Here is a 24,343-nt window from a genome sequence, read left to right as displayed (position 1 = left end):
TGGTTTTTCCCCATCCTGTGTGTGTTGGTCTACAGGCATTTCAGAGAGGTAGTTATTCCTGCAGGTTTCCCTGGAGGAAGGGGTGCAGGAGGATGTACCAAAGCCACAGACACCCCTGAGATGGTTTTCCTTCTGTATCTCATCTTGGGAGGCAGATAAGGAACATTTTTTGTTGCTGTGGTTGGCCTGGTTTATTCCCCTGCTGGATGTGGTGTAGTGAGTGTTGCCACTTTGAACCTCACACCCTGAGTCCTTCAGTTTAAAGCCTGCTCACTGAGTTGGCCGGTCTTTGCCAAAGATCCCCTTGCCTCTTCTAGATGGATCCCTTCTAGGTGAATCCCTTACAGGACTATACACAGGGATTATTTTTTATATTGGCTACTTTTGGTGGGGGGGTGTGTTAATATATGGAAGGAGAAGATTTAACAGCAGGGCTTCAACTTAGGAAGAGAGACACATTCTACCAGAATTAGCATCCTGAAAAGATCATGGCAATGAAAAGCTGCAGTCAAAGTAGATTTTGCATATTAATGGAGTAAGCATTGTCATGTGCTAGGATTTCAGGCTGTCAGGTGTTGTGCAAACAACAATCATAGAAAACTGTACAAAACCAATCTTTAGGTGTCTCATTCTTACTTATAATCCAGTAACAATTTGTATAAAAATCTAATGACATTAACACCTCTTTTCTTTTTCTAGATAACTAGAATATATAGCAGAAAGCTAGGAATTTCTCAATAAAAGTAGTTGTATGTTTTGTAGTAGTTGCACATCTATACATAGAAAATGTCTGGACTTCTAGTCACATCTCATAATCACTGAGTGCGTTTAAGTCTCCTTCTGTGTTTCTTGCTGCTTCCTGTCATCTCCTGGCTGACCTGGAATATTTCTTGCAGGTAGGTAAAAAACATCAGAGTTCTTAAGCAAAGCTGAATATTAAACAATGCATGAAATGAGCATCTGCATTAATTGGGAAGATGCTGCAAGGCAGCTGCTGATCTTTTTGCCACTTACTCCAATGGCTCTCAAACTTGGAATGTCAAACTGGAATTAGCTCTTGTTTTTACTCGTGATTAAGCAACCAAATACTTAGTAGTTATAATAAGATTTGTAATTAAGTGACCATGGTGAATGTTTCATTTGAAGCTCAATTACACATGAGTAAGGGCAAATGCGATAGCTGCTTATGTTTGATAGCTTTTTATGCAGGGAGATCAAGAGGGTTTGTGGTGCTAATTATTTAATCCTCTTGATGGGGGTCAGTAAACAACCCAGCTGGAGAGCTTGGAATTGGACAGGTTTAACAGTTGGATGGAATCAGTGGCACAACTGAAAGAAAAAGAACGGGTCGGTAGTGTCTCAGAATGGAGTGAGGTATTGTAGCCCATCAGACACACAGATGTTCTGAGGAGCACTGCTACTGAAGTGCTTTAAGCGTGGTACTCTGTCCTGCTTGTTTGCATCCGGAGTAACTTAACAACTCTGAAATTGTGCATACTTTGTCCTTTAGTATGGTGTTATTGTTCAGGTTGTTTAGTGAGTAGTAACTTCTAAAATACTTCTCTTAGTGAGAAACTGCTTCACTGAATGTCTGAAATCCAAGGTTTTTGTCTGTGCTCTCTTCTGACATCTTGTCTGCTTTGTGATGATTTTGAAGGACTAAAACATAGACTCCTAGACCATGAAAGATTACTTTAGGGCCTTACTGTCTGGCAAGAGGTAAAGGCCACTGACTCATAGTAATTCAGCTCTGAAGTGCTTTCTTTTTTCACCCTTTTAGAAGGAAGCCATTTACTCTTCATGGCAGCAGTCTCCCTTGGCTTTTTTTGCTTTAGCATTGGCCTTTTTCTCTGCTAACTGTAGTGTAAATATTACTCTTCTGGGTGATAGTTTATTGTGTTGGAGGCAACCCCTGGTGCTTCCTACTGGGCTAATTTCACTACTTACAAAACCATAAAATTGCTTCCTTTAAAATAAAGCACATTTTAGGCTCTTTTTCTCTGTGTTTGCATTAGCAGTTTAAGAGTAGCAACTCTTTCACCTGCCTGGTTAAACAGGGAGCAAAGTCAAGAGTGACCCAAGGGCTTTTTGTAGGTGGAATGAACACTCTGCAGTTGGCTGTGTTTTGTATCATAACTCATTAAATTAAATAGTTGTTTTGTTTTGAATTGGAGAAGTTCTGGCATAGTGGACTGTTGGGTGTGTTTTATACTGGGAATATAAGTGCCAGCTTTTTTCTTGATAGGAAAAAGCAAGCAGAGGAAGTGAAACTTTTCTGTGTTGTTCTGCAAGATGACCCTGTTCCAGAGCTCTGTGAGCCAACAAATGATGCATTTGCCTTCAGTGCTAATGCAGCTGAGTGACTGCAAGTAACAGTGGCTTTCCCATTGGGAACAGAACTGAAAATACTGTAGGGTCCAAACAGCAGTTAACTAACCCAAAATAACTGTAAGTGTTAACAGGGTTAGGGTTTATATCAGTTCTTGGGGTAAAAGGAATCATATCCTGGTGCCATCCTGCTTGTGTTACACAGTGTTGTCAAATCAATCCTTCTTTGTAAATTAAAGTTAAAACCTTTATCTCCTTCACATAAAGCCTTTACTGAAATGCTGCATCTCGCCATGCATTCATAAAAAGAATGTGGTTTTACAGTGCTGTCTGATGTGCCTGTGGCATCCCTTACCTAAATTAACAACAGCAGAGAAGTTTAAGGCTGTTGATTATCAAAGTCAGGAAAATACCAATGGCTTTGCAGTAATGCAGCATCTGCACACAGTGGTTTCTGTCTGGAGAGCTGCTCTTGTCGCATGCAAGTAATCAAGTTTTGATTAGCTGAATAAATCATTATCTGTTGTTGAGTTGAGATGTGTAGCTGTGAAGCAGCATAAAGTTACTTTGCTTGATTGCTACTTGGAGAGGTTCTAAGGTAACAATTTGAGTTCAAAGATGCTCAAGTGCTGTGCAGATTACTTCTATCTGTATTTTGTCACAAAATGTCGACTCTTGTATCTGCTACATCCTGTTTCCTCACTTCAGATTTCAAAATAATTGAGAAACATTTTAAAATAGAAATTTTTGTAAAGTTAAAAGAAGGAACTAGGCTTGTCTACTGGCCACATCGTGTGGGGTGCCCACTGTGTGCTCTCTTTGCATGCTGCATGCAGTAATAAGTGCCCAGTTCACTATAGCTGTGAAATGCTTGAGGTGTAGATTAGCTGGCTCAGCAGTAACGCAGTCATAAAATCACAGAATGGTCTGGTTTGGGAGGGACCTTAAAGATCATGTGGTTCCAACCCCCCCTTCCACTAGACCAGATTGCTCAGAACCCCATCCAGCCTGGCCTTGAACACTTCCAGGCATGAGGCATCCGCAACTTCTCTGAGCAGCCTGTTCCAGTGCCTCGCTACCCTCACAGTAAAGAATTTCTTCCTTGTATCCAGTCTAAATCTACTACTCTCTTTCAGCTTAAGTCCTATCACCACATGTGCTTGTAAATAGTCCATCTCCAGCTTTCTTGCAGATCCCCTTCAGCTACAGAAAGGTCACAGTAAGGTCACCCCAGAGCCTTTTCTTCTCCAGGCTGAACAACCCTGACTCTCTCGGCCTTGTCTCATAGGAGAGGTGCTCCAGCCCTCTGGTCCATTTTCTGGACTCCCTCTAACAGGTCAATGTCCCTCCTGTGCTGAGAACCCCAGAGCTGGATGCAGCACTCCAGGGGTCTCACAAGGACAGAGTAAAGGGGCAGAATCCCGTCCCTTGCCCTGCTGGCCTCACTGCTTCGAATGCGGTCCAGGATGCATTTGGCTTTCTGGGCCACAAGTACACATTTTGCTGGGTTATGTCCAGTCTCATCCACCAGAATCCCCAAGTCCTTCTTGGCAGGGCTGCTTTCAGTCCATTCACCCTTCAGCCCGGCTTGACACCAGAGTTTTCCTTGACCCAGGTGCAGCACCTTGCACTTGGTCTTGTTAAACTTATAGTTAATACTGTTAATTACAGAATGCATTTGATGTCTTTGCTGCTCCATCTCTGAAAAGAAAAATCATCTGCCCATCGCAGATCAGTTGTAACCTTCTAGTCAGGTTCCAAGTCATTGTAGCCATGAATATCAAAATTGCTTTTATTCAAGAGGGTTGTCTGTATACAGTATAAGGTTTTACACAGTATGTGCCAAATCTGATTTCTTTTCCGCTGCTATTGTGCCTCTCTGCTGAGAAGTAATAAAATGGATTATACTTTTTTAAAAATAGTACTGTTTCACACTTGGGATCGTAAAGATAGCAAGATGTTTTTCTGTTACTGCTGTAGAGCTGTGCCTGCAAACTGTCACATCCTTTGTGGAGTGTACTGCTGGTCCTGATGGGAAGTTAGTATTTTTTTTAGAGCTTTGAAAGAAGACAGTGGGAGGATTGGTTTCTGTGTAGCATAAGGAGCCACTTCACGCACTCGCACGTACAAGTGCCAAAATAGTATTTTTGAACTTTAGCAAAGCAACCTGGAGGGAACATTTGGCAAGCTTGTACTGTGGCCAGCAGCTCTCTGCCACCATCTTCACCATTTGCTTCATGTTTGAATTTTAAGAGATAAGAATATTTTAGTGAAGAGCAATTTCTTCCCATGGGTAATGGAGTCACAGGAGGCTCCTCAAGGTCATGGTAGTTCACTGACACCTCTTTAAGTACCATGGAAATTCCCTTTTGTGTAATGTAAGTACAGATTCATGTTAATCTTCCAGTCCTGGGTCACTTCTGCCATGAGTAGGTAACAAATGAAGGGTGGAACTGGAGTGAATTGATCCTTTCTGCCATAGGCTCACAAACTGGTTGAATGGCAATTTTTTGGGGTGTTCTTTGTACTTGCTATATTGAATTCAGTCTGCATCTGTATTTGGGTAGCCTTTCTTTAGCCACAGTTTTGTAACTTGCTCTGTGGTTTCTTGCTGTATTTTACCCCTTCCTGTCCAATGTGTGGTCTCTCAGTTTCTTCCTTTCTGAAGACATGGGTTCAGGGGGACTTGCCTGTCCTTTAAAAACAACCAACTTCCTCTGTTCCCTTTCCTGTAGCTGGTTATAATACCTTGGCTAAATAAGGTCAAACCATCCACACGCGCCTGTGTCCTTTTCCACTTCTGTCATTTCCTGATATCCCTGTAATTCTTGATTACCCTGAGCCCATTTCAACCAAGCGTAACAAAGAAGAATATAGATTGCAAAGACAGTGCTGTCCTTGAAAGCTTATTGAGGCTGAAATCACCAAAATAGCCAAACAGATAGCTGCTATTAGATAAACATAAAGCTTCTCACATACAGATCTGCCTGAAAACTTGAAACCTGTGCAGTAGAAGACAATGATGAGCAAAGGGGAGGAAAACTCTTTTTGTAACAGTCATGTAATGGGAGTAGGAATTGCAGAGGAATGCTGGGATAGTGCAGCATGTGACTTGAATTTGCTATAGGCTGTCATGATCCTGGTATACATATCTGTTACTTGTTAAGGTGCCAAAGACCTGAAGAAAATGATAGCCCCTTCATATTTAGGGTATTTGCAGAGATCCTGCAGAATGGGAAGGTAAGGTTTCTGCTATGGAAGAAATGATTGTGCTTTCCATAGGAACTTTATGAGCAGTGACCAAAAAACACTTGCTTGAAAACCTTGGGAAAACTATGCCAGAGGACAAGAAGGATGTCAAATTGAAAAGAAAGCTGAAATTCCTCAGTGGAGTTCTCCAGAGTCAGGGGACGTGACTTGGACCAAGCTATTACTGGTTTCTCATTTTTTCTGCATTTGTGTACAGCATATGAAAAATGCATTTTGTGACTGGAATTGTAACTTGGAGAACTAAGTTCTGTTTGGGAGCGAGACTTGAGTCTCGTGAGTGACTGACTGAGCGACTAGTCAATCACCATGGTGGTTGAAATGCTCTTTTGTGTTTCTAGGGTCTCTAATGCAAGTGTATGTTTGAATTGGGATTGGTTTGTGTGTATATCATGTCTGTTGCAAATGTAGAGAATCGCATTTGGGTTTTGTTTATTTTTTCCTTCCCTCCAGTTAAAAAAAATAAAATTAGTGGACTGTATGAAAGGGCAACTTAGAAATAATTTGAAGGTGTTTAGTTTCTTGTTTGTTTTTCAGTCTGTGGTTACTAGTATGTGGTTTTTTATAGACAGTTATTCTAAAACAGAATTTTCTTGTTCTCTGGCTGCTGTCTCAGGAGGAGGAGGAGAAGATAGGAAAACATCTGGGAATTAAATGTTGAACTAAACATTATATAACTGTCTAAGTAATACTTACATTAAATAATTGTTCTGAGTGGTTTCCCCCTCTTCATCTGTATGAAGAAGGAGTTCATTTTCCAGAACTTGACTTTATTCCTGGTCATTCCAGCATGTTTTTCTTCCAGATGTGGCCAAACACTAAACTTTACTTACGGCGTGGTAAGCTCAAGGTTACTTACTGTGGTAGCTCAAGGTAATGTCCCAGGTGTGCTTTGTACCCTTTGGGGCCTGAGCAGCTGAGGATGTTGTGACCTGTGTCTGTCATACCTGAAACGGGGCTCTTGCAGGCTCACTGCCACTTCTGGCTCTGATTAGGAAAGTGCAGGCACATGACCTCTCCTTTCCAGAGGGCCAGAGGCTCTGGTGTTGATGAGTCACAATCTGAAATCTCTCACGAAGAATAAGGCTGCAAGAGTAAGAGAATGGTCCATGTTAGAAGTAAATAATTTTGAAGCCTTAATTTGTCAAGATTTTCAGAGAGGACAAGGAGCACCACTGTCTATGCTTTGCCAGGAAGTTGATAGCCTCTGAATTCAGACCCCAAGTGACTAAAGTAAACCTGCTTGAAGAAATGGGATCCAGTAAGTGTTAGCAGAGGCAAAAGCACAGTTGCTTCCCCCTTTTCTTATTTCTTCTCTTTCTTTAAACTCTTGGAACTTCTTCTTTTTCTCCCCTTCTGGAACTGTTCTGGCTCAAAATACACCTCTTAAATAAGAAGTTGTCCCGGAGCAGTCATTTGGCGTGGGGAATGTAAATTCACTGTGTGGTTTCAAAAGGTTGTTACCTTTTATAGAAAGGAAAACAACAATAAAACCACGACATGTGAAGTATTGGGCATCTCTTAACATACGTGTGCTATTACCACCCTCTTCCAGCAGCGTCTTGGCTGGTTTGTTAGTGTATTAATACAGACTGCTTGCTTTGATGACATGGAATGTTGCTGAGGTTGTTTTGCTGCTTTTGTTTAAAGACTGGGAGTATGATGGTGCCTCACACCTTGTGGTTACTGAATTATTTAGCTGAGATCAGTCTGTCTCAGAACTCTAATACAGAAGCTGCTCTTTGAAGATGTGTGAAGAATTGCAGGGGCTCAAATGTCTCTGCTGACGATTTTCTATTGCCAGGGGTGTGAAGCACAGCAGCTACTACAGGGTAATTTATCAGCTGTTTTTCTGCAAAATAATGGCTCACTTTCTTTTCCCCAAGTGGACCTTGGATACTCTTCAGAAAAAAGTGGTAGTTGAATATATGAAATTTAGTGACACATCTTATTTTATGCTTCATCATTCTAATTGAAAACTACTAATATAATGAAGAAAAACATGTAATAGAGGAACTGCAGGAATTTGATTTTGGAGGACACTAAATCAAGTGAGAATTACTGTAGTTGTGGTTTAAAACAATTTATATGCACTCTGTTGAGTGATGAAGGAAGGCTTTGCTACAGTTGTACTTAGTAGTTAATCCTGGAACAGAGGATTCCTTCCAAATTAATGCTGTTTATCCCTACCGGATATACTTTTTTTTGTGTGTACACTGATAGTCCCTGACCTTGTCCTGGCCTTGTAAAACTGTGCAGGTTGGTGTACTGATGTGCCATAGGGCCACATTAAAAAACTTGCCTCTTGCTGTGATACCCAGATCTGTATTTCAAAACCTGTGAGTTGTAAGCACATCTGGTAGATTTGGTATAGGAGTAGGAAACATTTGTTTTAAAGGCTGGCAAGCTCTGGATCTGGCTTCTCTGGGGTTCTCCCATAGGTGGCATTACCACATTGCACCATACATACCTTCCTGCAGTTACCAGCATACTCTTCCTGCAGATATGGCCTTTGCTTTAGAGTGGACTTTCTGAAGAGTTCAGTGTCCTGTGATGTGGTCCATCAAGTCATGAGATAACTTGAAAAAGCAGAAATGTAATCATTTGTCTTGTAATTTTGCTTTTTATGTTGGGAGTTGTTTTGTTCTAGGCTGGATACCACAGGACTTAACTGGTGCTTCCCTTGAGCATCATGGTGGAACCATCTGCATTACTCTCTGGCTGAGGGCAGTGTTCTCTTCTTGCGATGAAGAGTTGCTGTGCAGTAAAGTAAAAAATGTGTAGTACTTGAGATCATAATTAGATTCTGTAATCATGTGTTACACGCATTTTGAAGCTGTTGTTAGTATTTAATGTTTTATGAATAGCTGTGCTGGTACTATGAAGTAGATGTAGTTTCTGTCATGAATAACTGCAGCAGGAGATACAGTGGTCCTTTTGCACCCAGTTTTATATAAATCATGTTGAATAAAGGCAGTGTTAATTTGAGTTTTCAGCCTGAAAAATATTTTTATGAGGGTGTCTTGTGTTTCTTATTCTCACAAAGACACTAATTCACTTGGAAGACACCTAACATCAGTGCCAACAGCCCTGCATAGAGTGCCCTTAACTGTACTGCTACAACAGGATCTCTAACCATTGCAAATTGTTTCCTTCACCTCTGCCCACTTCTGTCTCTTTTCACAGCAAAAGCCAAATCCAAATGTGGTGCCACGTTCTTCCCCTGTGCCAGTGGGATCCACTGCATCATTGGCCGCTTCCGGTGCAATGGCTTTGAGGACTGTCCTGACGGCAGTGATGAGGAGAACTGCAGTAAGTGGGAGCCTGCTTGCAAGCTAGGTCACTGCTGCTTATTTCAACTAACTGATGCTACTCAGAAAGGAAACATTCGGTAGCCTTCAGCTCCTGAGTCAAATACTCTCTCTGTCATTTATGACCCAGATGAGCCTTGGCTTTTCTCTTCGTTAATGAGTCTGCCAAGGTCCATCTCAGTCTTACTTTGTATATAATGCCTCTATGATACTTCAAGCCAATGAAATGAGTTTTAAGCTGCATGTTTGCTTTAAACATGTTCTCTGTACTCAAATGTAACTCAAATTGGGCAAATATTAACTATCATTTGTATTGTTCCATTTTTATTTTCCTGTTTCTTGTCACTGAAGAACATGATGTGTTTGGTCATCAGCACATCTAGGTTTCTCTGTTTATACATGTTCTCAAACAACAAAAAAAAAGCAAATAATGGCTTATTTAGTGAAACAGGCTCTTGGAAGGAGAGGGAGGTTCTTGAAGCCAGGCATGCCTGCCAATGCACAGCAGTAGGGAAGTTGTAGAAGAGAGATGATCTGAAGTACTGCATGTTTTGGGCTAAACCCTCTGCATGTGGCTGCATAGATCCTTTTGTATCTGTAAGTCTAGCAGGGATATATCATAGCAGTAGGGAAAAGTTATGTTGAATCCAACAGCTCTGTTGTTACTATCGAGCTGGTAAAAGCATGGGTCTCTCTAGGTGAAAGCTTGCTGCAAAATACTTCATTCTCCTGTCAGAGCATGCTGAGGTTTTGTTTTCAATGACTTTTAAAGGTCAGGAGGAGGACAACAGACAGCAGCTTTCAAAGATAACAAAAGGGGCAATCTTCACAGTAATCTATCACTGTCTGCTTCATGGAGGACTTGCCTTTCTTGTTGGTAGTTGGTGTGCTTTCCCCCACAGCATGAACTTCTCTTATGGTGGCATCTGTTGTTAGCCTGGAGAGTCTGGTTTGGGCCCTGCAAGGACTGTGGCAGGGAGTCAGCACTTCTGTGGAGTGAGTGAAGCCATTGAAGCATCGAAGGCTAAGGCAATTACTCTGGGTTACGCTTGAACGGGTGGACTAAAAATAGGTTTTGACAAAAGTGCGTTGAATATCCTTAAGGTGGTGGACTGACAAGCGGGGAGTCTCAACTGAAAGTGCACCAGCTTATGGAGTTCATTAGGAATTACACCATTTCCCATGAGCTTGTAGTGTGTAGTTCCAATGAGACCTTACAGCTGATGATAACCTGATGCTGATCTCCCCTGTTCTATGTCAGTGAAGCACTTGGTGCTTTCTAGCATGCCTAAATGTCTAGCCACTGCTTATGAAGAGGACCAACCATGTAGGTTCGAGGGTGACCTTGTAAATCAATGTGGCGTGCAGTTGTGCAGAAGTTTCAAACCAAGGGAACTTTAGCTTGTTCATGCTAAACATGCTCTTGGGGAGCTGGAGGAATTGGGAGCATTTGTTATATGTCCTGCAGGTTATATGCAGGACCGACAAGTTAAGATTGATTGATTGATTGATTGATTTAGTAAAAACTCTTTAAATTTAGCTCTTACTTTAAAGAATAAAAAATGGAAGCCAGTTAGTATTTGGAAACTATCATCCCCTTTGTTGTTGTGGCAGAGAAGCAGTTGGAAGTAGACAAGACATCTAAGCAGCCTTTTAAAGATTTTCAGTAGGAAAGTTGCATTCCGTTTCAGTCACCCCATTACCAAAAACTGCTTGGAGTTCAATGATTAAGGGACAGAGGCTGATTTATGAGTGGGTATTAAAACCAGCTAAATTATGCGTATCTCAGCTAAGTGATGGCTGTGTTGAAAGATAAGAAGGCATGATGTATACGAAGGGTACAAACACTGTTCCTTAAAAAGGAGTTGAAATTCAAACAGTGAGAGGCTGAGAGATTTCAACATTGCTGTTGTATCAATTCAAGATAGTGAGGAGAATGGGGAAGAGAAGCAGAGGTAAATAAACCACTGCCTGGCAGTTCTCAGTCAGAATTGTTGTCTTACACTATGAAACTTCAGCTAAACTAAGTCTCCTGTAATGGGATTCAACAGGCAGTGTTTATGGTAGGCAGTTCTACCCTCCATATGTCTTCAGCGTGAGCAAATGTGGAACAGTGATCATGATTGGGCTCTCATGAAAATGAGCAGAAGGCTTATCACAACTGTGGGTGGGCTAAATCTCTGCTAATTGTGATGAATCTTGCACGAATTAGAAGTTTCAGCTCTCCCTGTTTAGAGAGCCAGGGCAGGTATGATTGCCACGTTACTCCCACATGCCAGCAAACTGACCAGCTGTGGAGTTGTAACCTGTGGTTGATGCTTATCAGTTGTTTAACTGCCTGGGCAAGAAAATTTCTAATGAAAGATCTCACTTTCTCTTTTTGCAGCAGCAAATCCCTTGCTTTGCTCTACTGCCCGATTTCACTGTAAAAATGGTCTTTGCATTGATAAAAGCTTTGTGTGCGACAGTCAAAATAACTGCCAAGACAACAGTGATGAAGAAAGCTGCGAAAGCCCTCAAGGTAGGCACAGGGGTTTTATTCTGTTCTGCAATATTAGACCGACTCAAATTAACACAGGCTCAGCAGAAAATGTGATTCTATTGGCTTGCTCTGTGTTGGCTAGCGCTGCAGATAGTGAGAGTGAAATGTGTAGAGAGTGTGCACATGCATGCATTGCATTCTCAGTGCTCAGAAGACTGGTATCTTTCAGGTTGTAAAAACACACTTTTGCAGGAAGTGCTTATAAACTGTGATCCAGTGCTCACCAAAGTTACTGGGAATCCATTTAGTACTTCTGTGAGATGGATTGGACCCGGGGTGATTGAGGTAAAACCTCAGTTGGAAGTGAATCTGTCTATTTACCAGATGAGTAAATCTTGTGTATGCTTAGAGCTTTAGATCTTCATTGCTCAGTTACCTTCTGAAAGACGTGTTTAACTGCAGGACAGGTCTACAGTGAAAGTATTTATTCCTACCCTTCCCCTGAAGACAGGGAAGAAAATTTTTGTTTGAAAATTGTTGTGTATTGAGTTTTGGGAGAATCTCAAAACACAGTCTTTGACATTTTTATTCTTTTTAACCTATCATGTACGTCTGCAGCTAGTGCTTCTCAGTTTTGTTTTCTGTAACTTAATGCCACAGTATTTTATAAAACATGAAGTATATATTAATGACTTGAGGTTAACAAACAGTGTGTATTGGGCATGTGCTGCTAAACATTGTAATGTCTGCGTTACTGCTGAGAGACCAGGGTAGAAAAAATATGGGAGACAGTGGATATTTTCAAGGGAGATGTGATGTGCTTCAGCCTATAGAAAGCAGGACACATGAAGAGAGATAAAGTAGGGTATGAAGGAAGAAGTAATTAGTGAAATTGAAGGAGAATTACTTTAATATCTACCTGCACTGATCAATTAATCGTTTGTGGAAAAGAAAATAATCCTGATCTTAAGATGCTGATAAATATTCTTAACAACTCACAGAGGAAGAGGTAAAACACACAACAGCAATGCCAACAAAACAGGGTTTATGGCAATGGTGTCTTCTGTGTCATACCTCTGCCTAACCTACAGGCTCTTTCCTTGGCTCCACATGTAAGGGTTGGAGGGGTCATCTTGATAACTCTTCCATGTGCTGAGCTACATCATAGCCTGGGAATGCAGCTCTGCTTGGATCAGAGCCTTGGAGAGGGTCTGCCCTGCCCCAGCTCTGTGTTGGGAGCGGGACGAAAGGGCTGCTACGGGCCCAGCATGTGCCCAGGGCTGGACTGTTCCTCACTGCAGCTCTAAGGCAGCCTAATCAGATTAATGCGGGTGGTAAGGTTTGGTGTTAGGTTTCTTTTGCTTTCTCTTTTTTTTTTTGCTTCTGAAGCTTAAAGCAGCAGGGCTATTCTCCTAGGTTGGGATGACTGCTTCCTCTGCAGATTAATTGGCTGGATTGCCTCCACGTTGTTTGTTGTCATGACAATCTGCTTTTGGAACTGACTGTCAGGCTCAAGAGAAGAAAAGAGCTGTATTTCATGAAGCCATTACTATTGTCTTCATATTTGGTCCTTCTGGAAATGTTAGATTAGTAAAAGGGTTAAGCAAAGTAATTCTTTCTTATTATATGTGTGAAAGAGGCCCAAACAAGGAAGAAGGAACTCTCTCCATTAGGACAAGAACAGCCATGGTTGTGGGCTTTCTAATTTAAAAAAAAAAAAAAGTAATCCAAGTATGGGGTTGGGAATGAGGAGTTCCCAAAGTAAAATGCTGGCTATGGGGAGCCTGTGTGATAGGCTTTTCCCTTTGGCAGCTCAGAGCCTTCCTGGATTGCCATTTCACCATCTGTAAGTGGGCAATGTGTGGGTACCTGTCTTTCAAAGCAAGGATTAAAACAATGTAATGTGTTCAGCTTCCCATCCGATTGTAAATGATGATTCCCTCTGGAGTTTGCAGCCATGAGCATGTCTGTCCTGGCTTGCAAACACACCAACTGCTTTGTGTTAATTGGGAATTAGAGGCTACTGTGGACAGTCTTTAATTTCTCACAATTCTTTCTACAGCAGATCTAATTACTGTAATTACAATGTGTTTGTATTAACACAGTACCCAAGAATCCTGGTCATTAACTAGAACTCAAGTGCTCCGGGTACTTAGGGACAGAGCAAGGCAAATCTGTAGGGTGTTACAAAATGAAGATAGAGGGTTTTTTTCCCACTGGCTATGTTATGTCAAATGTGGTAGCTTTAGTTCAGTGTAATTGAGTGTAATCTGACATATGAGATTGTCCTTGTGTGCTGTTTTTCTATCTGTAAATGTGTTGATTTAGAAGTCACTAAGCTTCTGAACCACTGCATGATAGTGTCATTATCGCCATTTAACAGATGGGGAAGAGAGGGCATAGATCACCTAAAGGAAATGCTCCCGGAGTGCCATCCTGGCTGGTAGGAATAGAGCTTCATCCGTGCTTGTCTGCTTCAGGGGCATGTCACTAGACTTAATCAATGTTTGCAAACTGTTTTGAGACACTATGATAACATGGGAAATAGAAGTGTGAATTATTAATTGATACTTTGCTCTCCTTCTGCTCTTGGGTATACTGACAAGCTTTTTGAATTATCACCTCTTCCTGCTCTTCCATGAACTTCAAAGGCCTCTTTTATCCGGCTGTCATTACTGGAAAGCTCCAGTATCTTTCCAGTTTGGTTTGTGTCAAATACTCCTCCACACATAAGGACCCTTTCAATCAGGAAGGGTCACTCTGCAGATCAGGAAAACAGGAATGTGGCCTCCTACTGAAAAACATACTGACTCAGCTTTGACATGGACCACTTCAAAATGTGCCATCCTAGCTTTGCTAGCATGCTGCAATTTGAGATGAACCTGAAGACATGCATTTCTAAAGATTCATTTTAGTCATAAATAAGAGCAGATTCATTTGAGAGGAGGGAGGGCCCCATGACTTAGTTGTGAAAATGAGAGGAAGATCAAATTTCGGAGGGCGTTCCTGCCCTCCTTTCTCCTTACCACTTGTAACTGAGTGTTGTGTATCTTACAAAGGTTTGTATGTCATGGGGAAAGTGTCAGATTAAAAAGCACCAGTTTAGCAGCAAGTCAAAGAATTCTTCTCTAATTCCTGACAGAAGTTGTCTGTAGCTCTTGTCACTGCCATGATAAACTTCAGAGCTATTCTTTTAATCCCACCCCAGCTATACTTCGGTCATCTCAGTTTTCCAGTAGTGAAGTAGCACAGCAAAATATTTCCCTTAATCTGGAATGTGATGTATTCATCAAAGTATATGCTTGAGTCTTGGGATGGGATGGAGGATATGATTGCTTGGATTATCCGCACCAGTCAAATACATGAATTGCTTATGAATTGTTCTTTCTAGGGCATTACTCCAGGTTTGGCAACACCAGCAGTGATTAGAAATTTCTGCTCCTCTTCTGTGCTTAATTGATCTCAATTCAGAGGAAAATTTCTCTCCCCCACACACTTTTCTCCTATGCCTCTATTTGGCTAACAGTGCTAAACATTCATAGCATCTACTCGGGTGTACTCCTCAGGCCTGTCTGACACTGGGGGGATTGCCTGTTCTGTGGCAGGCATCCACTCAACTGGAAAGGAATTATTCCTTTTCAGTATCTTCCAACAACCGTGTAAATTTGTTCAGCTCTAGGACTGTGTTTAATTTATTCTCTTAATTGGTTTGGGGTTTTTTAATCTGAATGTGTCCTCACAGTGCTTCTTCTCCTCCATTTTGTACTTTTAGTTTAGAAAGCTTTAACACTAACAAAAGCATACTGGGTAGTTTAATTCAAACCCATTTTTCTTTCATGGCCCTTCTTTTCTTTCCATCTAAATTGCTAAATACCTTTACTAGCTTTAACCCTGTTGCCTAGGAAAGGGAGTTGTATTGCTGCTAGTCTGTATTCACTCTGTCTGCTGCTGTAAAGAGAGGCTCTTGACTTCAGTAATATTCCTGAAATTCTAGCTCTGCAGTTGTTTGTAAACACTACCATTGTGGTCAAGTTCTAAACCAAATGTTTTGCAAGTGTTCAGAAGTTAATTCCTGTCCTGTGTATTTGGTAATGTCCACTGCTGTACATGTGGATACTTCCTCCTTTTATTTTTTGCTTATCTTTTCATTGAATTTGCACTAGAATTTTTATGTACCCCAGTGTTCTAAAACAGATTTAGAAGCATGTACAGTTTTAGAAGTCTCTGTTCTTTTCTCTGGGGCATTTATAAATTGCTTATATAAAACTAGTCAGCATATTAAAAAATAAAAAATCTGACCCTGTGTTGAAGAAGTGGAAAGTGTTCAAAATGTTGACTTATTAAAATGAATTTTTTTGTGATAATACGAGCTCTGTAATGATAATTTCTGTGGATTAAGTTATAGGCAGAGCTGGAAGTGGGCTGGCTGTAGAGGTAAGCACTAAGGCCTTTGCTAATGTTTGCATTATTGGGTTGCAATGCAAAGTGGGTTTTACAACTGACAGCTAAGTGGAACAGACGTACTCTAAATTTCAATGAAATACCACAAAACCTAATTTATGAAACACAAATAGCTCCCAGACCATCCCACTCCGTATGGAGCTTGTAACCAGCCCTTTGCACGTGGTAAATTGAAATTCTGAAATTCCCAAATGCTGTGGTGTCACTTAGACATCCCAAGGCTTTGTAGTCTCATCCTGTCTGTAGGTTTCCTTTTATTGAGTCTCTCTGACTCATTATTATCTCAGTCTGTAAACTGAAGCTCAGCATGCAATTATTGTGCATAATCTGAGCCCAAATTCAGCCTGCAGCCGGAATTTAATACTCAGAGGCAGACTGAGTAGAAGCAGAAACATAAGGAAGGATAGAAATAAAATGCCACTAAATGTTTTATTAAATGAGGGCTTTGCCTGACCATATTTAGCTCTCTAATATCCTTCTTTTGTAATACTTGCTAGATGGAAATGTTTTTGTTAGCTGTGAACTTTTTATTTCCTGTGTTCCTCTATTCCCTGAATCCACACTTCCTCTTTTTTCCCTTTTTTTCTCCTCAAAAGATTATTCATTTGAGAGGGTTCTTGTCAAGAAAATATGGATCCATCTGCATGGGGACTAACAGGTGAGGTGAGCTGCAGGAGGCAGGTGTTCCTGTAGTTGGTACTGACCTTTCAGGTGACTGGTGAGTTCATCTGCACGTTAATTTCGGCAGCACGTGGACTCCGTGGTCTGTGCTGCCTCCCAGGCCAGACCATCATTTGTAAAATGGATTATTGATCACTTGATAAGAGCAGCTGATAATAACCCAGGCTCATTCAGAAACATGGTAGCTTCTGAGTGGGATTGAGAGAGGAACTCTTACTTCACTGTTCATGGGGGCTTTGGAATTAAAGCAGTTTAAAATAGATGTGGGGATCTCAGGAACAGGTCCAGACAGCTGGTACAAGTGGATTTGAGTTGCTACTTCTCTCAGCTCCCTGATCTTGGGAGTATGACAAGGTTTTGTTGCAGAACAGGCAAATGTAGCTGAGGAATAATCTCCTTGTAGACCAGTATGTTGCTTCTACAGGCACCTTGGCCTGTCATTTTGGCAGAATAATAAAAAACATGCTGCCAAAATGTTATTCTGCCCCTGTTTGGAGAGCAGATGCTCTATTAAGAGCAACTATAATGTGGCAATAGACAAGCAATGACTTCAAGTCTTCAAATGGACAACAAACTTACTTAGAAAGGTGTTTCTAGATCTGGGAGGTGTCCAGACTCTTCACCTGATCTCCTACTCAGCCCATCTTTGATGGCTTCAAGCTCAAAGTTACCAGCAGATGATGACTTGACTACTGTAAAAATCAGTTTTATGACCTAGGTCAAATCTTGGATGGGGTGTTGTGTCTGTAGGAGTCACCATGTTTACAAACAGCTTTATCAGGGGTAATAGGGAAGAAAAATAGGATCTGGCAACAATCATCTTGACCTGAAAGCAATTTCTTGACGATAGTAAGGATGGAGAGCTGACATTGTGCCTCAAGCACGTTCTGTAGATAGATGTACTTCGGGGTGCCTTCCCTCAAGGCACACCTTACTCCCATCATGGAAGTGCTGGTCTCACTGGAGTGCTTCATTGGACTCTTACTGTAATACCATGATTTTTTTTTTTGATTTTTTTTTTTTTTTGGTTGGTTGGTTGGTTTTTTTGTTGCTGGAACTGAAATTACAGTTCTCAGGCTACTTACAAAAACAGGAGGTGCAGGGATTATTAGATACTTTTCTTTTATCAAGTGGATTATGAGAAGATCTAGGAATTGAGCCTGGAAAGGCATGGGGTCTTCTCATTTGTGCAGAGATGAAATATGAGCTCTTAATGATTGTGTCCAGATATTCTTACCTTCACTTTGTGGCATTTACGTCTAATTAAAAGTTTTAGAAAGAGGTGGTAACATGGATATCCAGTTTCATTGCCTGTGCTTCGAAGCTTCAAAAACAAGTTATTAAATGTCACCCTAGAGGAAGACAAGTGTAAAATAAAGGATATTCTTTTTCCCCATTGATCTGGAGGCTCATTAAATTATCTCTTGAGTTCTCATTAGTAAAAATAAATGAATTCCTTTGAAATACATTTTCCATGAGTTTATAACATCATGTAGGTGTCTGAAATACACTGTATGTATTGGCATGTCATGCCATGTCCTGACTGCTGAATTGCATTAACTTTTCATAGATGTCTGTTACAATGGGGATTACTGTAACACGCCTATATCAAACCAGGAGTCCCATGGAAAAGAAATATATACGGACAGATTCTTGCTAGATGTTTCAGAGAGATGTTTATTTCTCCAGCCGCATGGCCGGGGCTCTGCCGAGGAACCCTCACAGTCCGGCTGAGGGTCCTTGCCCGCGCAGGGGAACACAAACCAACCAAGGGGGAACGAGGCTGACCAGGGCCAGGGAAACCCCGTGTCTCCCCCCAGGGCCCCTCTCCCAGGGCTACATGGTGGGGGGGAGGGACCCCGACAGATGTCAGTGTGATTTAACTGTGCAAAAGGCTCCTGTTGCTGGACTGTAGGTGCCAGACCCAAGTCCTTTTGCTGTCATTGGAGAGAATCCAAATAAAAGGCACAGATGTTAATCTTTGACTTGCTGTAAAACAAAATCAGTTCCAGGTAAGGTGACCAAGTGCATTTTCTACAGTTACTGTACAAAATGATCATAGCATTTGTATTTAAAATTAAACCTTTTGTTAGTGCAGTTTCAGTACAGGGACAACCTCTGGTTTTTGTTGGAAAATGGGAGTTGTCATAGCAAACACGTGTCATGGAAGAGCCTCAACAAAGGTTTCCTGGGTTAAGTACTGACGAGACGCTCTCCCTAGCGGAGTGGGAGTTAGCTTGGCTGTCTCTTCTGTTGCACTTTCTAACCCTCATTCATCAGACTGGCCTGCTCTAACCTGTAATTCTACTTTCAAGCCCAGCTGGGAGCTAGTCTGCATGGCTCTCCCACCATGTCTGGCCCCATCAACTCTGCACTTTTAGTTAAACCTTGTTGTTTAGCCTGATAATTGACATTAATCTCAGGTAAGTAATAATGCTTTACCCTAATCTGGCTTTGAGACCTGTGTCCATTAACCGGGTCAGCAAAAAATGTGAGGTTATTTATGCTTCAGTACCTTTGTTAATCTTGGTCTGGCATTGTTGTGTCTGTAACCACTAGTTAGAAATGATTTCCCAAGATGAACTTTTGGGGATGGTGGCTGCATTCAGCAGTTTGCACTGGGACTTGAGCAGAGAGCACCACCGTCCCTTTCTTTCCTTTTAGGAGTTGGGCTGGTTTTTTTTGTGTGGCAGTGGAATTGGCAGGAAGACCAGTTTTGCTGCTTATACCTGTGTGTGTGGGAAAAAACAGATCCTAGCTACTTGAGTGTCAGACTTTGGGGTAGGTTTTTTATTTTGGTTTAGTTTCATTTTTTCCCCCTGCAACTGCCAGCAGTAAAGTTGGAAGATGTGGCTCCTAAAACATCAGGCTGCAGCTCTGTCCCCAGCTGTAACTAGTTTTGCAAGTGGTTAAAATCTGTATCTTTTCACAGCTTCAGTTATAGCTGGGAATAGTTTGTGACACGTGAGCTCTGCCAGAGCTTGTGTGTGAGATCTTACTCAAAGGTAAAGCCACAAGCAAAGCCAGCATGACCAGGTATAAAAGTGTCTCCATTCAGGTGCTGTAGCAGTTTAGTACCCAGCCAATTATGTGACTGACCTAAAGCAGTATGTTATCAGAGCAGTATGTCCCCTAGAGCAGCATTACCAAGCTCTGTTGAGAAGTTTTGCTGACATTTGCTCAAAAAGATTAAGTGCAGTGACTCCGGGTCAACCGGATGTCCCTTTAGATAGACTCTGTGCTGGTGCAATGCACTTGGTTCATAGGAAGGAGAGCAGGTAGAAATGCAGAATTGCCCTCAGAAGCGTAGGTGATCCCATGAGTGCAGGACCTGAATAGGCCCTGGCAGTTTGTGCCTATTATTTTGAGAAATCCTTGCTTAGAGTAATTCTTGTTTTTCTCTAAGTGGTTTCACTTTACGGTGCTAGCATAGCTGCAGTTTTACTCTGCCTTACAGAAAATATGTTTCTATATCATCCTATAGGACAAATAAAGGCATGGAAAACTGAATTGTGGGGGATACCAAATCACTGAGGTGGTATTAATATCAAAGTGTATCTATATCTTTATGCCTACTCCTTCCAAATGCTACTTCCAGCCAGGTCAATGGAAGCAAAGCATTAACTTTCTGCAGCTGAAGCTAAAAGCATTTGTTTTGTTATTGCAGGTCACACTTAAATTGCTATGCCAGTGTGCTGTATTCACTGTGGAGCACAAATTGCTTGAGGGTGATTTTTAAAGCCCAAGCAAATTGCCAGCCGGGGTTCCAGAGAAAGGTATTTCATACTGCCCGATCTAAAGCTAGCAAATGAAACTTGATAAGTAAGTGGATTATCATGAAGAAGGAAGTTTCTTGCCAGGCTTCTGATTAAGCTGAGATTCATCCTCAGCCAAGCATTTCAGTACCTGTAAATGTGTGAAGGATGAGGCTGTTGAAATCTAGATTTTCCTTCTTTGCTGCTCTTGCATTAAAACTTGTGTCCCAGAGTCTGATCAGGCTTCCTAGCAAAGCTGGGAACTGCAGCGGATTTTCTTCTGCCTGCTGAAAATTGTGAAGTGATGAGAGACATCACACCAGTATTTAGTCTTCATGCTGTTCCCTGAGCTTGCCAGAGTAACTCATGCTCCCATCTCACATTACCAGATTTTTGGTGCTAATTTGCTGTAAAGGATTGTGTTAAAAAATCCGTATTTATGAGGGTTGTTAAAACATAAAGTAATTATATGGTTTTCAATTGCATAAACATCAACATGCAATGGGAATTAGAAGCTGAATAATAAATTTTCTGTTTATTTGTAATATAGAGTCTATGCAAACAGTAAAACCTGGAGAATGAGCTGGGGGAGGAGTGTGGAGGGTGTGGTGCCATAAAGTGCTTTTAGCATCTCTGTTCAAGTTCAGATGTAAAAACCGGTATGGGCTATTAAGGGAGGTCACAACCTTGTCAGTGGGAAGCGTTGGGTTCAGAACTCCTGTTGATACCTATGCCCTGTGATTAAATAGTGTTTCCATTAATATGACTGAGGGCAGGGACAGTTGGGAGTGCCTGTTCTCATGTCCTGAGCACAGAGGTGGTAGCAGCTGGAGCTGCTTGATGCTCACTGCTACTGGTGTGGTAAATGACCTTGGGCAGTTTGGGTTGTGTGCCTGGTCTCTATTTTGCATGGGAAAAATACCAAACTTTTAACTTTTGAAAGGTTTATAAAAGATTATTAAGTCATTTGAAGAAAATAAATATAATTAATCATTTCTGAATATTGTCAGTCACCTGAAGTGCACCAGCCAGTCACTGTGGGGTCTGGTCATTGGTGCTGAAGTACATCCTCTGAGGCTTCAAAGCAGAAGCTTTCAAAGCTTCATTTATTCTAACAGCGTTATTGTACTACAGTAAATGCAGTCATTACCAACGAGTTCTTAAGTGGAAATAATTTTGAGGGTCTGTTGTTTTTGTTAAGAGATTAAGAAATGTGTTACACTGCACTAAAACCTGTGGAAATTAAAAACTAACTTGTTCCATTTGTTCAAGTGTTTTTTCTTAGATTGTCATTTTCTGCTGCCTCCTTCATGCTGAATAGCAAGCAAACACCAACCTTGATTGAGTAATGACTGTTAGGAAAACACTTTTATGCCTTTTGAGGTAGGTTTTTCCATGGCAAATAGTGTTTATGGTTCTCTACAGGAGAAGACTTAGGAGGATGCTGCAGCGCAGGTTCTAGACCTGAGAGGTTTTCTGAACTAAAACTTGAACTGTTGTGTCAGATAACTTTGAAGTCTCTGGTTGCTGGAGCCTTGCTGACTGGTTTGTGAAGAGGTGGTTTGGACTTAGTTTGAGGGAAAGGGAACATGATGTGCAATTAAAATGGAAGCTCTGCAAGGTATTTTGCACTGATACTTGTAAGAACCCATAGTTGTAGGAATATTGTATGGGAAAGAGAGTGTCCTTACAGTAAGTGACCATCAAATTTAATTTTCTTTTTTCATACTCTAGAATTAGAGAACAGTAAGTATGTGACTTCAGGAATGCAGTGCTGTGAGGGAAGTTGTATCCTTGTTTAGAAACTGGTCAACTGTGATCAACCACAAAAAGGGGAATGAGAAGACCATATGTTCCATTCAAAACTGAACAAATTCCAAGTTGATTTTTTTTATGTTTTTACTTGGTATTGAAGCCGAATTTGTCTGACCAGATTGGAACAGGTGTGTTGGGGATAGGTTAAATAGGGAGGCTCCTCAGAGATGGGCTCAGACAGCAGGGTGGCTACAGCAGGAATGAGAGGATGGAAGCAGCTGTTGGGATAAAAGATAAGGCCTGGTGGCAGTGAGCAGAGCTTACTGTGGAAATAGCCGCTGCACATCATAGAGGCTTAAGCCATGCTCCTCCTACTTTTTTTTTAACTGCATTTTATGGAAGGGTCAGTTGGCCATGGTCTCATCAATTGCTGTTGTGTGGGAGGCAGCTCATGTAATTAAGACTGAGATAGTGGTAACCTGCTGTTCATATGCACACACAATCAGTTTTGTGATGAATTAGCTGCCAAGGTTTACAATCCTGAGGCCAAATTCTTGCTTTTTTCATTGAGTTCACAGCACAAGTGTGATCGAATCACTGAATGTTTGTAGAAGCCGCTGCTGGCCTCTCCCTTGTTTTCCAGACTACCTTTTGCACCTCTTGATATGTAAATCCTAGCTGATGGTTAGTTGGCAGCCACATGAGATCAGGTTCTTGCCGTGACTGAAAATTGCAAGAAAATATTCAGAGAGTGCCTTCCTGGCCAAGGTGGATGTAATTCAAGACTCTGCATGTGAAGGAGCGCTGGCTGGAGGTGCCTCAGGAAATCTGCAGCCGTGGTGTTGAGAGCCCACATTTTGGAGACATATCCCAACAGATGCCTCTGCAAGCTGTATGGCCTGTCTGAGGTGGAAACCAAGCACATGGAAAAACACTGTGCAATGAGTTAATCTTTGAATAATGAATTTCCCAGCAAGGTACAGGAGTGCTTTTGGTTTGTGCCTTTGTTACCTGTACATCAATAATATGGTCAATCTTTCCAGAGAGCCTGGCATAGAGAGTAGAGGAAACATAGTGAACTTGTTTCTCCTGTTTCTGTGCTCTTTCGTTCATCATCTCACCCTCACCATATTCTCTAATTTCATTTGTTGGAAAAACTCTTCAAGCAAAGAAATTAAGTCAAATTTGTGCTTCCCCCCCCAACTCTTGCTTCTTTTTTTTTTTACATTGCCTTCTTTCCTGTAAGCCATCAGGGGCTTTTTCTTGCTTGTTTCTGTTTGTTTGCTTTCTGGCTTCTTTGTGTCTTCAGTGTTTGCATCTTGCTCTTTTGTCACATGTAGTTTTTTGGCTTTTCTGGAGGTGTCAGACAAGGGGAACTGTGCAGTAAGCCATATGCAGACTTTGCTCTACTACCTCTAGTTAAAACAGCACAAAGTTTCATTGCTCTGTTCAGGTAAATCTCTCCTACTGAATCATTGTTCTCCTATTGTAGTGTTGCCCTGGAGGGGCAGGAGATCATCTAGGCTTAAAACATAAGCAAATCCAAGAAAACCCTCAAAACCCAGGGGCGGGAGAAATCACACATCTCCCTGAGAAGACTGGGTATACGTTCCTTTCTGTTCCATCTCTGGACCACATCTCTTTCTGATGTGATTGCCAGACAGTGGCCCTCTACAAGAACATTGTTAGCTGGCAGTATTCATAGCAGTGGTGTGTTTCTTTCAGCAGAGATTTAATGTAAGTTTAGTGGTGTCTGCAGTTCACAGTCAGGTGAGGAAAGGAGTCAGTTTCTGCTCTGGTTGTGCTATAGCTGTTAGAGCAGGAATTTCCTTTCTGCCTTTTTTACCATCTTATTTGTACTGCTTATATTTTATGGCTGTGATTTATAGCGTATGTCATGAGTTTCTCTGATGCTGCTAGCAGTTCCCTGCCTGTGGTTTGCTAGGAGGGGGTAGTGTCCTGATGCTTTTGACATAAGGTGTATTTGTTGGCTGCGGTGCATTCCCATTGGACACCAGAACCAAGGCCTTGCAGTGGAAGAAGGTGGTGGGGGGGCGTGTCTTGAAAGAGGTTACTGTATTAAACATCTGCTAGAGGCAGAAGTTTCCACAATAAGTGGGTTAATAGTCCACTTCTGGAGTGTAAGCTGGGGGCAAGCCTTTGGGCAGCCCCAGCCATGTGCAGCACACAGCAACAAACATGGCTTGCAGAGGCTGGGGTGCAGAGCAGGAACTGTTCCCTGCTCATACATTAAAAGGGAGGAGAGAGAGGAAGCCTTTGCAGCTGGGTTGAGTGCAGGCTGC

At 41.6% G+C, this 24,343-nt stretch overlaps 1 protein-coding gene across 3 annotated transcripts in view; it reads left to right on the top strand.

Moving 5' to 3' along the window:
* LDLRAD3 (low density lipoprotein receptor class A domain containing 3) overlaps positions 1 to 24,343 on the top strand; it is a 109,172-nt gene that overhangs the window by 46,508 nt on the left and 38,321 nt on the right. For 2 of the 3 annotated variants that reach the window (XM_039552972.1, XM_039552971.1), the window contains exons 3-4: positions 8,782 to 8,907; positions 11,293 to 11,427. In XM_039552972.1, the coding sequence (XP_039408906.1) occupies positions 8,782 to 8,907; positions 11,293 to 11,427 (261 nt within the window). The remainder of the gene's footprint in view (positions 1 to 8,781; positions 8,908 to 11,292; positions 11,428 to 24,343) is intronic. The other variant, XM_039552973.1, reaches the window with a different exon arrangement.

Source organism: Corvus cornix, chromosome 5, assembly GCF_000738735.6.
Source record: "Corvus cornix cornix isolate S_Up_H32 chromosome 5, ASM73873v5, whole genome shotgun sequence".
Taxonomy (NCBI): domain Eukaryota; kingdom Metazoa; phylum Chordata; class Aves; order Passeriformes; family Corvidae; genus Corvus; species Corvus cornix.
Note: the sequence above shows the minus strand (reverse complement) of the source record. Positions and strands in the feature narration are given on the sequence as shown.